This window comes from Crocodylus siamensis, chromosome 3 (genome assembly GCF_052110815.1).
Source record: "Crocodylus siamensis isolate JL-2025a chromosome 3, ASM5211081v1, whole genome shotgun sequence".
In the NCBI taxonomy this organism is placed as follows: domain Eukaryota; kingdom Metazoa; phylum Chordata; order Crocodylia; family Crocodylidae; genus Crocodylus; species Crocodylus siamensis.
The window spans coordinates 36,026,350-36,041,224 of record NC_143397.1 but is presented as its reverse complement, the minus strand read 5'-3'; the positions used below and the strand labels follow the sequence as shown (position 1 = coordinate 36,041,224).

At 43.7% G+C, this 14,875-nt stretch overlaps 1 protein-coding gene across 1 annotated transcript in view; it reads left to right on the top strand.

Annotated features, from left to right (window-relative positions):
• Positions 1-14,875, top strand: part of FCHO2 (FCH and mu domain containing endocytic adaptor 2) — a 157,719-nt gene that overhangs the window by 16,505 nt on the left and 126,339 nt on the right. Inside the window, exon 2 of the mRNA XM_090038124.1 lies at positions 13,166-13,257. Within this exon, the coding sequence (XP_089894250.1) occupies positions 13,166-13,257 (92 nt within the window). The remainder of the gene's footprint in view (positions 1-13,165; positions 13,258-14,875) is intronic.

Here is a 14,875-nt window from a genome sequence, read left to right as displayed (position 1 = left end):
TATTGATACTCCTGTCACAGAGGGCCACATGCATGATCCGGGGACAGCAAGACAAACCCTACGAGGAGAAGCTACGGGGCCGTAACCTGTTCAGCCTGCACAAGAGAAGGCTGAGGGGACCTGGTGGCCATCTATAAACTTACTGGGGGGACCAGCGGGGAATGGGAAAGACGTTGTTCCCCTGAGCGCCTCCTGGAGTAACAAGGAATAATGGCCATAAGTTGTTAGAGAGTAGGTTCAGACTAGACATTAGGAAGCACTACTTCACAGTCAGGGTGGCTAGGATCTGGAGCCAACTTCCCAGGGAAGTAGTACTGGCTCCTGCCTTGGGGGTCTTTAAGAGGAGGCTTGATGATTACCTAGCTGGGGTCATTTGAGCCCAGTTTTCTCTCCTGCCCAGGGCAGGGAGTTGGACTAGAAGATCCGCAAGGTCCCTTCCGACCCTATATCTATAAATCTATGAAATAGTTTTGCAATATGGGACAAATAGTGTTATCAGAGAAATTTAGAGTTCCCCCATTTTATTTTTGAAGGTTTTGATAATCTAACCTCATAATTCTACATTTTTGCATTTTTTTTTAGTGCTCAGGACTTGTCTACAGTTAAGAATTTGAAGGTATAGCTATACTGGTACACCTGTATTGGCAAACTCCTTTAGTGGCTTCTATTTCTCTTAATGACTTTTATCTCTTTTTTTTCTTACATAGCTGTAAAGTTAGAAGCAAGGATGATGCTTTAATCTTGATCTATTGGGTCAAGTGGTAACTTTTTACTTGTGGAATTCTACACATTTCAGTTGGCTTGAAAAGTTTTTCAAAGTCAACCTCTGGTTTAGTTTTTTTAATGTTAGCTGGTGGAGTAGATTTGGGTGCAACATTCAGGAATGAATTCTTGGCAGACAGCATAAGTTCAATGTGTTCATGTGCATTCTATGGCGAGGTATCAGGGAATAATTATAAAACAAAATTAAACTCTTTTGACAAAAGAGGAGACCAAAACCATTTTATGATTTTAGCTATTTAATAAATGGAGGGTTGCTGGGAAGAAAACCCAGCACATTAATGAAAATGTGTTTTGCCTTCCAAATGAATATCTTATTTAAAGCAGTACTGCGGGGGTTGGGATTGGTTGTTTGTTTTTTTGTTTTTTGTGCTTAAAAAGAGCCTAAAGGCATCATAATTAGTATTAGGTAGGATTTGAACACTAATTTTGGAAATTATCCAGGTTTCATTAGTTAAGAATTCAAAGTAAATAAAAGATGTTTTATGGCTTAAAAAATCCAATAATTAAATCTAGGGACTGTTTTCAAATAGAGCTGTTAAATAAGTATTTGATTGCCTGTTTCCTAGAGAATAAGGTGATGTTTTCCCAGGATTAAATAAATCAAGATTTACACTGTGTATAATAAAGTGAATGGGATTGTTCGGGAGAGTTGGCTGTTAAATTCCTTTAAATCAGGCTACTCTGTTCCTTCATTTTGACTTGGTATAATTGGGTGGACGGTGCTTGGCTCAGTATCCATGTACACAAACTCAGTTAAGTACCTGTTTAGCCTGTAAAACTTTGATCAACTTGAGAATTGTATCGTTGTTTACATTGTACAGCCTAGGCAGGAAAAAAGAATCCTCTTTCTAAATTTGTATCACCAAATGCATGTAGTTTAATCCTAGACAAAAAGAAATTTTGTAGCTGCCCATATTTGATCTTTGTTAGTATTCTTATTTGCTTAAGTTTTGGTGACTGGACAATATTAATAGCTGTCCTTTTCCTGCTTGTCTGCCATTGATTGTAAAATATACAATAAAAAGTGATACCTGGCTTGTTAAGCACAGAAAAATACTAAGCTATATACCTAGGTTGTATTTTTATTTTATTATGATAAACACTAGCATTGAAAAATGTTAGTCCAAATTAAGTAGTACCTGGACTTTGGACCATTTGACTGGAAATCTGCCATAGATTTCCAAAGATAATTGAGGCTGTTAAACACAGCATAAGTTTTAAATACCACTTGTCTCATGGAACAAGTGAAAAAAATTTGTCTTGAAAAATTAAAGGTTTATTAGTGTAGTTCAGCAAAACAGGGAGTTCCTGTAATCTGTTTCCTGTTATGTACAAGTTGTGGAAAAATTGAATTCTGCCTTAATTGCTGACAGGGCTACTTTCATTTCCATCAGAATATAACACTTTTAGTTGCTGAGGTAGGGAAAAGGAAATGTCAGCCAAAAAGTTGGCTACCTCCACTTTTCTTTCTTTCTTTTTTTAAAATTGTCAGGGTTAGTAGTATCCCAGTATAGGCGTTCTTTGTAAGAGTGTGCTCTGTCCTCTTTGACATTAGCAGAAAAAAGTGCCTTTATGGCAGTGTCAGAAACCTTAAGTAAAAGGTTCACTTGTTGAAGAACATTGTCATTACCGCTAGAATATGTCAGAATACTTTGGGCACCCCTCATATGCACACCATTCTACACTTGTTGTATTGAAGGAAATATAAAATCAGTATCTGGTTTGTATTGCTTGTTCACATCATGTCAGAGGGGCAGTGATCCTTCCTGAAAGGGAGCTGGAGTCCCTAAAGCCATATACATTTAAATTACATATATTTTAATTGACCTTCATTGGACTTCAATCTCAATCCTTCTTTATTTTTTTACAAGAAATAAGTGGGGGGAATAGCAAAATTTTAATGAATGACAGAGGTTGGGCTTCATTTACATAACGCTCATTACTTGCAACATTTTGTGTTTTTCCAGTTGTCATTTTGCTTTGCTACACAAAGAAATGAACAGTAGTTCATCACCACTTCAGCCTTCTGGTTATATGTTCTTCTTAACCTTAAATTTATATTTCTTCCCCTAATCACATTGTGAAGCTGTGTCCATCCTGTGTCACCAATGTGTACTCTTAACTCTGATGATTGTATCAATACATACATATTGTAATTCTTTTTAATTTCTGCATAAAAATTATTATTAAATTGCTAAGTTGCTGACTAATCACATAACTCCTTCCTAAACGTTCTAGAAAAACACCTCATGGCCACTTTTTGCAATCTGGCATCATGTGTCATTGAATTTACATGCATCATTACATGTAATTTCATGTGCCTTATGAAAGGGGCAGCTGTTCTAGCTTAATCATCAAAACTTTATCTTATAATCAGCATGTGTGTTCAAACAGCTAACATACAACTAACTCTAGCCCATATGCGTTTGAGGTGGAAAAGGTAGTGCTACTTATTGTTCAGGTTGCCTGATACCTTTCTTAATTATCATAAAAAAAGAGGTTCCTATAGGTGAATATGAAAGTTACTTTTTCTTTCTCTATTTTATTCCATACTGTACTTAGAGCTGCAGTGCCAAAGCACTTCCAGTCATGCTGTAAACAGCAGAACTAATATCTGTCATATTTTTGTTCTCTCAACCTTTCTCCAGGGGAGAGAACTATGTGCAGTGGAAAGTTTTGTTTTCATAGATTTCATAGACATTAGGGCTGGAAGGGACCTTGGAAGATCGAGTCCAGCCCCCTGCCCAAAGGGGGCATAAGATCCCAGCAAGACAAGCATCCAATTTGCTCTTGAAGGTGTTCAACGTAGGTGCTTGAACCACCACTGATGGCAGGCTGTTCCAGACCTTGGGGGCTCAGACAGTAAAGAAATTCTTCCTTATGTCCAGCCTGAAACAGTCTTGTAGTAGTTTATGACTGTTCTACCTCGTCATCCCTTGAGGCACTCTGGTGAAGAAACACTCCCCCAGATCCTGGTGGTCACCCCTGATAAACTTATAGGTGGCCATCAGATCACCCCTGAGCCTGCACTTTTCCAGGCTAAAGGCCCCATAGCTCAGCCTGTTATTGTAAGGTCTGTTTTCCTGACCTCTGATCATGCACGTGGCTCTTCTCTGGACTCTCAAGCTTCTCCACATCCCTTTTTAATTGTGAAGCCCAAAACTGGATGTAGTACTCCAGCTGTGGCCTCACCAAGGCCGAGTACAAGGAGAGAATGACGTCCCGGGATTTGCTTGAGAAGCATCTATGGATGCAAGCCAGGGTTTTGCTTGCTTTAGTAGCTACAACATCGCATTGCAGGCTTATGTTGATCTTGTGGTCAATGATGACCCCCAAGACTCCTTCTTCTATAGTGCTAGCCAGCATAGCACTGCCAAGCCTATAAGGATGCTGCAGGTTTTTCCTTCCGAGGTGGAGGAAAACACCATCAGGTTCTCGTCCGCCCATTTTGCTGAGCCTGTCCAGGTCAGCCTGGATCATCCGCCTGTTTTCTGGCGTGGATGCTTTGCCCCAAAGTTTGGTGTCATCGGCGAACTTGGCCGGTCCGCTTTTGACTCCAATGTCGACATCATTAATGAAGATGTTGAACAATATGGGTCCGAGGACAGAGCCTTGGGGGACCGCACTGGTCACAGGACACCATGACAATTGACTTCCATCAATTACTACCCTCTGGGTCCGACCATAGAGCCAATTTTCCAGCCAGCGGATTGTGGTGGACCCAAGGCCACAATTGGCCAGTTTTACCGAGACGTGATCATGGGATACCAGATCGAAGGCTTTTTTTGAAATCAAGATATATGACATCAGTCTCTTCTCCCTTGTCCAGGTGATAGGTCTGGTTCAGCAGGGGTCCAGTGTTGCCCTTGCTTTTCCTCCAGCTCCCCACATATCTGAAAAAGGACTTTTTATTGTCCTTGTTGCTGGAAACTAGTTGGAATTCAGTTGCAGCCTTGGCTTTCCTGGTTTGCTCCCTACAGGACCGGACCTGTGCAGAATAATCCTCCTTGGACGTGAATCCCATCCTCCATCCTTTCTAGGCCTTTCTTTTTTAGTCTCAGAAGGTCTGCTAGATTCTTTGAGAGCCAGGGGGGCTGCTGTGCCCTCTTGTTGCCTTTCCTCCAAGATGGAATCGAATTAGCTTGTGCATTGAGGCTCACTCCCTTGAGGAGCAACCACTCTTCCTGAACTCCCCTCTCCCTAGGGTCATGGTCCCTTAAGGCCTGACTGACAAGCCTCCTGAGTTTGTCAAAGTCTGCTTTCCTGAAGTCCAGGACTTCCATGTTTCTGACTGACTTGCCAGTTTTATGGTGGATGGTGAAGGTGATCAGCTTGTGGTTGCTGTCACCCAGCTTCCCATCAAACACTATGTTGCCAATTAGGTCATCCCCAGTAGCCAGTACCGGTCAAGCAGCACTTTACCTCTCGTTGGCCCATAGACTTCTTGAGTCAGGTAGAGGTCATCCACGCAGGAGGGTAAGCTTTGCTACTGCTCGGATTTTGCTGAGTGATCCTCCCACGAGATGTCTGGATAGTTGAAGTCACCCATGACAGCCATGGTCCCAGAGCATGCGGCCTCAGCCAGTTCCTGGGTGAACTCCTGGTCAAGCACTTGACTTTGGGTGGGAGGTCTACTACAGAGGGTCTCCAGTCGTTCACCCTGGTCGCCAATATCAGCTTGCAGGAATGTGTAGCTTTCCTTAACAGAGACAGCTACACCCCCACCCCTTTTATCTACACGATCCCTCTCTACAGGGTATAGCCATCTATACCTGTGGTTTAGTCATGGCTGGAGTTCCACCAGGTCTCTGTTATCCCTATGAGGACATAATTATTTGCATTAAGCAGGAGGACGAGCTCTTCCTGCTTATTCCCCAAGCTCCTGACATTTGTGTACAGGCAGGCAAGTGTCCCCTTCGGGGCTCTTGCTTTGCCCACAGACTGTACCAGAGCTGAGGCAGGGGTGGGCTTCCTTAAGTGCCTTGGCCTGTTGGCTTTGCAAGGGTTGCTCAGCAGGCCAGCAGTGGTGGTAGTCCCCCTGTACCCCAGCAGGCTTAGTTTAAAGCCCAGTGGAGCAGGTAGCCAGTCTGGCTGAGAAGAGCCTCCTCCCCAGGGGAGAGAGGTGGAGGTCATCTCTTCCCAGCAGCTTGCTGCCTTTCTTGCCAAAGAGTGGGCTGTGGTCATGGAAGCCAAAGCCTTCCCGATGACACCAGCGCCACAGTCTTTGGTTCACTACGTGGACCATCCTCTTTCCTCAGCCCATACCCCGAGACTAGGAGGATCAACGAGAACACCTGTGCCCCCAGACCCTTTAGCCCCACTCCTAAATCCCTGTAGTGCCTCATGATCCAGCTGGGAGTGCTGAGCTGTCATTGGTGCCCGCATGAATAAGGAGCATGAGAGAGTTGTCTGTGGGCTGGAGGAGCTTAGCGATCCTCTCTGCAGTGTCCCACATGCAGGCCCCCAGGAAGCAGCAGACTTCCTGGGCTAAGGGGTTGGGGTGGCAGATTACCCCTTCAGTCTCCGTCAGGATGGAGTCTCCCACAACAAACACTGTTTCATTATAAAACTCTGTTTTAAGTTGCCTATAACTTGCTTATACATAAATTGTTAGGACTCAAGTGTCCCTTTGTGCTATTTTTAATGTTTCACAATGATTCAGCAGCTTCAGAGAAAAAAGTTGGGGTTAATTCTTGTTTACATGGAATTACAATAGAATGGCATTTTCCCAAGTCAGCGTCAACTGTAGTAGAGCCTGCTTTTTCATATTGGATGGTTGGTCACCTGCTTAAGTTGCAACAAGTTGTTGAATTAAGGATGAACTGCTCAGCTGATTGAAGCTTTTCCTTCAAAAGGTGTCTCTTCTCAACTCTGCTCTAGTTCATCAGCAGTCCTGTGTAACTGATTGGAAAAAAATGGCACCTTTTGAAATAAAAGCCACAGCAAACAGCTGGAACGACTCAGGAATCCCTCATGTGCTGTGGCTATATATACTCCTAGGTAGTTTGCAAACCCTCATCTTTGCCGGGGGCTAAGAAACCTACCCTACAAAAAATCTAGGTTCCTCCTGTATGCCTAAATGAGGTGCTTAACCTGTAGAACCATTTTTATTCAGCAGGAATTTGGCAGTGGGAGAGCAGTGGCAGCTAACTGCTGCTTCCCTGCTGTCAAATTTCCAGACCCTGGGAGAGGGGGAGCCTTGTAGGCCAGGTAATGTGGCCCTGTACACTAGCTTGAGCACATGGGACCAGCTGGGTGATGGAGAGCCAAGCGAGACAGTGTGGGGCCTGAGTGTGGGGTGCAGGGCCTAGTTTTGGGGCACAGGACCTGACTTCTCCCACAAACCAGCCTAGCTCCACTTATCTAGCCTGCACAGCTAAAGGATTGAGCAACAGTGGCCTAAGCCAATCCTGATAGAAATTTGTATAATCTGTTCTTAAAATTCTCCAATAATAGATGGGTTACAGCTTTTTAAAACAATTTGTGCCTGTGTTTAACCATCTTTATAGCTAATGTGACGGGGGCACAATCGGGGCCGAGTCTCAACAATCCAGCCCACCTGTCTGTGGGGAAGTCTCCTCCCCGGTATCATGCCATGACTTTGCTATTACAGTAAACTGGTGGTAAATGTGGGAGGCTGCCTGTTACATGCCCTGATACCAAGGGCCATCTACAGCTCTGTACCTTCCCTATACTGTGGCCCATGCCCTGCAGATGGCACCCAAGATGTTCCATACTCCTGGCCTGAAGCCAGACCAAAGCTAGTCCTCCACCAGAACACGAACACACACACACACACACACACACACACACACACACACACACACACACACACACACACACACACACACACACACACACACACACACACACACACACACACACACACACACACACACACACACACACACACACACACACACACACACACACACACACACACACACACACTGGACTCTTGTACTGCACCTCCTTTCACATGGTCTCTTGCTTGACACAGTGTACTGTGCCTGCTCTGCCCTGCTCTCCACACACACACACTGGACTCTTGTACTGCACCTCCTTTCACATGGTCTCTTGCTTAACACAGTGTACTGTGCCTGCTCTGCCCTGCTCTCCCCTCTGAGGTACCCTTCTGGCCATCAGGCTTATCCAAATCATGCCTTGGTTGGCAACATGCAGTCTCTTGGACCTCTCTTGCAACCCTCACCTGGGGTAGTACCAACCAGTTCACCAAACAGAGGGCCAAATTTGCCTTAGCCACTCACCAGACTTCTTATACACAACACTGTGATCTTGTGGGGGTTGGCCCGTGTGCTGCCCTTCTGGCCATCCTTCACCCCTACTCAGCATACCCCCCGGGGCTGCTCTTCAGACTGTCCCTTCAGCCCTACTCAACCTTGAGTTACGCCCAGTCTTTTAGGTCATGAAGAAGCTCTGGGCGGGCCTACCTACACCCCTGCTCTCTCAGGGTCTCACAGCTGCCTCCTCTCTGGGGCCAGACAACTGGCTCCTCCTTGGGGCCTCTGGGGTCTTGCACCCCTGTGGGCTCAGGTGGCCACAGCCATGCCTGGCTGGGGGCGGGAAGGGGAGTGTAGGGCATGGGGGGCACCAAGCAGCCCTTTGCAGGCTGGAACTCTGATAGCCTGCAAGAGATAAGCCACAGTTTCTCATGTTTTTCTCCTTTAAAGGAGAATCCATTTTTAAAGTTTGTTGATCTGTTTTTAAAGTTTGTTCGCAACCCTTTCATATATTCTTGCAACCTACTTTTGGGTTGCGACCCATGGGTTGAGTAATGCTAATCTAGGTCCCAAGGGACAGCAATGGTTGGTGAAATTGTACACCAAAACTGTGGCATCTAGATGCATACCAAAACCATGACAGGAGGCACTGGTCACTGCAGTACTCAAACTGGTTAAGCTGATTGATGACCCCGGTGTCTACAGACCAATATCACTCTTGTATGACGTACAGACTCTTGGAATATATGATCCTCAGGAGAATCAGCCCTTGTATTGAGCCAGTGATCCCCAGTGAACAAGTGGGATTCCAACCTAAGCGACATTGCTGTGACCAAATTTTGGCCTTTGCAATGCATATTGAAGCTGGTTTTCAGAAAAAAAAATCTAAGACTGGTGTAGCCTTTGTAGATCTGTCATCAGCCTATGACATGGTCTGGAGTAAAAGTGTGATACTGAAGCTTGAAAAGATTATACCCTGTCACCAAATGCTACGCCTGATATGGACAATGCTAAGTAATAGGTGGCTACATGTCCACCTGAATGACCGAGTCAGCTTGCCCTGCTTCTTCAGCAGTGGACTACCACAAGGCTCAGTACTCACATCAGTACTCTTTAATGGATACACAAGTGATATGCCATCAACAGAGTTGCTCAAATTTGTATATACATCTGACCTTGCTTTGACAGCACAATGACATCGAGTGCACTTTGACTGAAGACCCGAACATTATGGAGGAATATTTTTGGAAATGGAGATTCAAGCCAAATCCCTACAAAACAACAGTAACTGCATTCTATCTTGATAACAAGAATGCTAAGTGTACCCTGAAGGTAACTTTCTGTGGCAACACTGTGCAGCACAACCCCTCTCTGTCTTATCTTGGAGTGGGGCTGGATTGCATGTTAATCTTCCCCGGCCACCTGAAGAATGTGGCTGCTGAGATGAAGGTAAGGGTCAACTTAATCCAGAAATTGGCAAGCACAAGCTGGGGAACATCAGTATTATGGACTTCAGCGCTGGCCCTTGCATACTATGTAGCTGAGTACCTTGAAGTATGGACCAGAAGCAGTCACACTCAACTTATTGACGTCCATCTAAAACTCTGCAATGTGGTGCATCACTGGAACCTTCAAGTCAGCCTTGACACCTTGGCTGCCCTAGCTGTTGCACATTGCTTCTCTCCCCATTTGTCATGAGGCAGTAACTCTACAGGAAGTCCAGCAAATTAAGGAAAACACATGTCTCCCCATCCACCAGGACCTCAATGGTTTCCCACACCATTGAACAAGCAGGGCTGGGCAAAATGTGGCCTGCGGGCCAGATGCAGCCCGCCAAGCCATTCTATCTGGTCTGAGGGTCCCCTCAAAAATTTAGAAAATTAATATTTAGCTGCACCTGGCTGCTTGTCATGCAGTCCTTGATGGCTTGCCAAAACTCAGTAAGTGGCCCTCTGCCCAAAATAATTGCCTGCCCTGAGCTAGTCATGCAAACCCTTCTGGATCCATGCGCTTAACCTTCAACAATGTGACTTCAACCCTGATGATGCTTGGAAAACCAAATGGTGTTTACAGGAAGTCCAAATAAACATCTGATAGATCCAATATTAAAGGTCCTTGGCTTGATCTCCTGCAACACTCAAGGGCAACTCTAAGTTGTATCTGTACAAGCCATGGCACATGTAGATACTAGATGAACAAATGTAAAATTTAAAAATTCTCTACTGTGTGACTAGTCACCCAGAACAGACCATGGAACATATAACGACTCAGTGCCCGATCTGCAAATATGAAGGAGGTATCATAGCAATACACTCCGTTGCTCCTGATGCAGTTGTCTGGTTTAGCCACCTAAATATGTTAAATTATAGTTGGTGTTCTGTATCTATATCAGCCATATGAAATAAGAAGGCCGACCAACTGAAGTATGAAGACTAGCTAACATTTTCCTGTTTTCCTATCCCTCCCGTCTAACCTATGATTTCAAGAACATTTTTTCCCCAGCACTCTTTAGATGTTAAATTTATAAAATCATGCTCTATCATTGTATTTAATGGTGTATAAGTTATTCCATGGACATATTTGGTCAGGTTTACATTAGATATAGCTCTACAGTTCTTCTAAATCAGTCTGCTACTCATTGAACTTCATATTTTTTTGAATCTATGATAAATTGTTACCTGAAAAGTACATTGTAAAATTAATGCTGTTAATTTTGTTTGGAATGAGCATGGCAATTTATGGATACATGGTAATTCCTTCTCAAAAAGTTTGGTACATTAGGAAGATAAGCAAGCTAGTGCTCTAATTTGCATCTTATAATTGATAACAGACAAAAAAAGTGGATAGGGAAGGGTTGGTAGACACCTGTCTTGTTATTAGTTTTGCCAAATGCTAAATATTAGGGCTGTGCGAGGTTTCAGATGGAGCTTCAGATCCAGAGAAGCTTCGGACACTTCGGGATCCGAAGCAGCACATCCAGGTTGAAGTGCTGGCCTCGTTTGGCTTCCTGAAGTGGTTCGGAGTTCCCGAAGAGCTTTGGAGCCACCTCAGATATCCGGCCATAGGGAATAATGGGGAAACAATAAAATATAACTTTGTTGTTTTTTGTCTGATGTGGATGAAATTTTCAGGGGTTGTAGACTCTGGAGGGAGGATAAAGCCTGACCAGTTTCAAGAAGATAGATACAGGGGTTTGGGGGCAACTATACGTCAAATTCTTGAAAGCAAAACTCCTGTCACATCTATGTGTTACAACACAGGGGAGTCAGAATTGCCGGGCTGGTAGCTCTTACTGAGGCCACAACGCCTGCCAAATTTCAAGAAGATCAGTGCAGGGGTTTGGGGGAAACTGCCACTCAAGCTGCAGACAAGCAAGACTGTCTGTCCTGGGGTGGGGAGGGGAGACACTGCCGCAGGCCTGGCTGCTAAGCTGCTGTGTTCCTAGTTAGCAGTTAATCAATCATGATTCACTCAGGGACCAGCTAAATACACAGGACCTAGCTACTATATAACAACTTAAAGAGCATCAATTAGCACCTACAAAACCAGGCTAAGGAGAGGAAAGTATCAATACAGACAATCAACTGCCCCAAGACTGACAGTCTTGGCACAGTTTTGTCTGTCAGCACCTTGGGGTGCAGGGCCCCAGAACCCCCTGCACTGATCTCGTTGATAGCTGGCAGGCATCACAGCAGGGGCACCATCCCTGCAGCTGTCACCCCACAGCGCCTTAACACATGCAGGGTCATCCATGGCACAAGTTTTGCTTGTTCTGCAGCTTGAGGTGCAGTTCCCCCGAAACCCCTGCACCGATCGCCTGGAAACTTGGCAGGTTTTGTGTCCTCAGTAAGAGCTACCACCCCTGCAGTTTTGACCCCCCTGTGTTGTAACACATAGGCATGACAGGGGTTTTGCATTCAAGAATTTGGGGTACAGTTCCTCCCAAAGATCTGCACCGATCTTCTTGAAACTTGGCAGCTTTCAGCAGAGGCTACCATCGCTGCAAGTTTCATCAAAATCGGACAAAAAAAACGAAATTATAGATATTTCATTGAGTCCTCATTATACCCTATGGCCAGATCTGTGAGGTGGCTCCAAAGCTTCAGAGCCACTTCAGCCGGATCAAGGTGGAAACCCAGTCCAGAGCTCCGGATCGGATCACAGCCATCCGAAGCAGCCGGATCCAAAGCTGAATCAGATCACTGCCAACTCGCACAGGCTTATTAAATATGTATGTGAAAAGAGTCTGGATATGAGGATAAAAGGAATAGGAAGAGTCGGATAAGCCTAAAGTTTGTGTGTCTGAGTGATTTATGAGGATGATAAAGCTGTGTCTGTGTTGATGGAGATGAGGGTACAGATAGTGTAGAAGAAAATCTTAGTGTTTTGAGCTTTGTGTTTTTGATGTAGACATGAGGTAACATTGGAAAGGCTGAAGGAGAGATGAGCATGAACAAAATGGAAGATATTGGATTGGGGGGGAGAAACTAGTCATCTCTCTAAAACAGTGGGGATGTATTAAATAGGGGTGCCACAGGTGGCATGGTCAGCATCTGTAGTATGCTGTAGTTTGAGGAGGTAAAGGGGGAGCACAGTGTCAGATAGGGCAAGGAGCAAAAAGTAGAACTGTGGGTCAGGTAGGGAGCAGAAAGCAGAACAGCAGATAAGGTAGGGGACAGGGATTGGAATGGGCACTCAGGGTGGGTGAGTGGCTAATTTGTGGCACACCTGCCAAAAATGTTGGCTTGTGTTGGGTCACATCGTTTAGGGAATAAGCATGGAGAAAAGAGGAGGGGAGTAAGGACACGCACGTTCTTGGGACATCTTCAGAGGTGGAGAGATGGGGAAAGAAAGCACTAAAGGAACAGCCACATGACCATTAAGGAAAGGTAGTGATGCAGAAGCCCATGGAAGAGAATATAGATGTGTCAAAAAGCATTATTAGAATAACTTTTAATTGGCTCAGATAAAAGGGCATTCATAGTGGCATTGGGGAGGAGGTAGTTAAGGTACCAGGAATGACTACTTTGTTCAGTGAGAATAAAATTTGATCTATTGTTAAAATGCATACTTGGCTTTACACCACTTTAACAAGCTGTACTTCTCATTTTTTTTTAACGAAGCCTTTTTATTTATCTCAGGGGGAAAGAAACAATGGCTTTGATGTCCTGTATCACAACATGAAACATGGACATACATCAACAAAAGAGCTAGCTGATTTTATAAGAGAAAGGTAAGTGTTTATCTTTGCTAGTCCTGAATCTTGGTACACTCGTGCATTTGTTTTTGAAAGTTTCAGATTGTAGGTATGTAATTTTTTTCTGCAGTTTATAAGCATTACTATGTTTTTTTACTCTTTCAAGGATATCTAGAGTTCCAGTGTTCCCTTGAAAATAAACAGTGCCTTGAGCATTAAGTATTTATATGATTTCTCTTTTTGAAGTTTGAATTGGCTGATACAGTTTTACTTCAGTGAGCTAAAAAGACCAAAATTAATAAATATTTGGCAACTAAAGTTGACCCTATTTTTTATTTTGTTCATCGAAGAGTAGGCATTTCTTTTCTTAGACAGTAGAAATAGTGCTGCTTCTAGAAAAATTATGATGACCGTTGCCTATAACAAGGGTATCAAATTCCTTTAGCTCCTGGGCCAGATCAGGGCTGCAAGGATCCTTCTAGGCCAGATCTGGGTTGCAGGGGTCCTTGCAGACCACATCTGGATATATCTCTGGAGGTGAGGCAAGCAGAAGTATTGACTGTTGCAAGGATTAATGCACACATTGCTTGCCCCTCTGTCACCAACATGCATCCCCAATGGGATTCTGTAAACTAGAATTTGGCAGTGGCCTCACCCCTCTCATCCTGCTCCCTCCAGGAACCCCATGGGCCAGGTGCATATCCAAAAGATGAATTATAGCAGGAACTACTCTGAAAATCTGTAGGACCTATGGGAGTATTAGTGGTCTAATGTCAACTGACACTGGGATTAAGATAAAGATATGTCAGCTGAGGAGTATGTGTTCTGTTAATTCAGTTCAGATTGCAGTTTATAACTATGTATGTGTATACCTTGTCCTGAACGTGTATGATTTTATCTGAAGAATTCTGGGAAAATACTTAAGTGTTCTTAAAATCCTATCAAACTCTGGAGAGAGAACATTTTAAAGTGGGGCTTACAAAGTGTTGGTCAAATGACTGAATGACATGGTAGAAGACACATTTTTACATTGAGTAGCTACAGATTTGACCTTAACCAACTCACTTAATCATTCACTAACAGAATATCTATATATAAAATGGATATAATAAAATAGGGCTGTTCTCAATCATTAAAGCGCAGTGGTCATACTTTTGGCTCTTTTCCACCCTTCAATTAGTAGTTTTTTAACCTTCTTTGTAACATTTAAATGAAAAGTTCTGCAGTGTTTTTCAAAGCCCAGTTACCGGACTCAGTTACAAATAGTGTATGCAACTGTGCTTGTTGTGTTCATAGCTGTATGTATGATAGAATCTTGCTGATGTTTCACTGATGCCACTTTTACAAACTGTGAAATAAATTTGTAATTGATGTTTTAAATAAGTGTAAAATATCTAGCAAATTGGTTGGTCATTCATTCTTCAGGTGAGAATTTGGCAATTATTTTGGTAGAAAAAAGTATACTGTATTTGTTCCATTCTTAATTCTCTTGACAAAATTATCCGTTTATCTTGTATCTTCCCTGCGGTATGTATCAATTAATTGTGCAGTAAAGGCATTTTATCCTTTTGACCTCAGTTCAATAAAGGCTTATACATTTGTTTAACTTCAAACACTTTGAATAGTCCTATAGACTTTATGATCATTTCTGGGG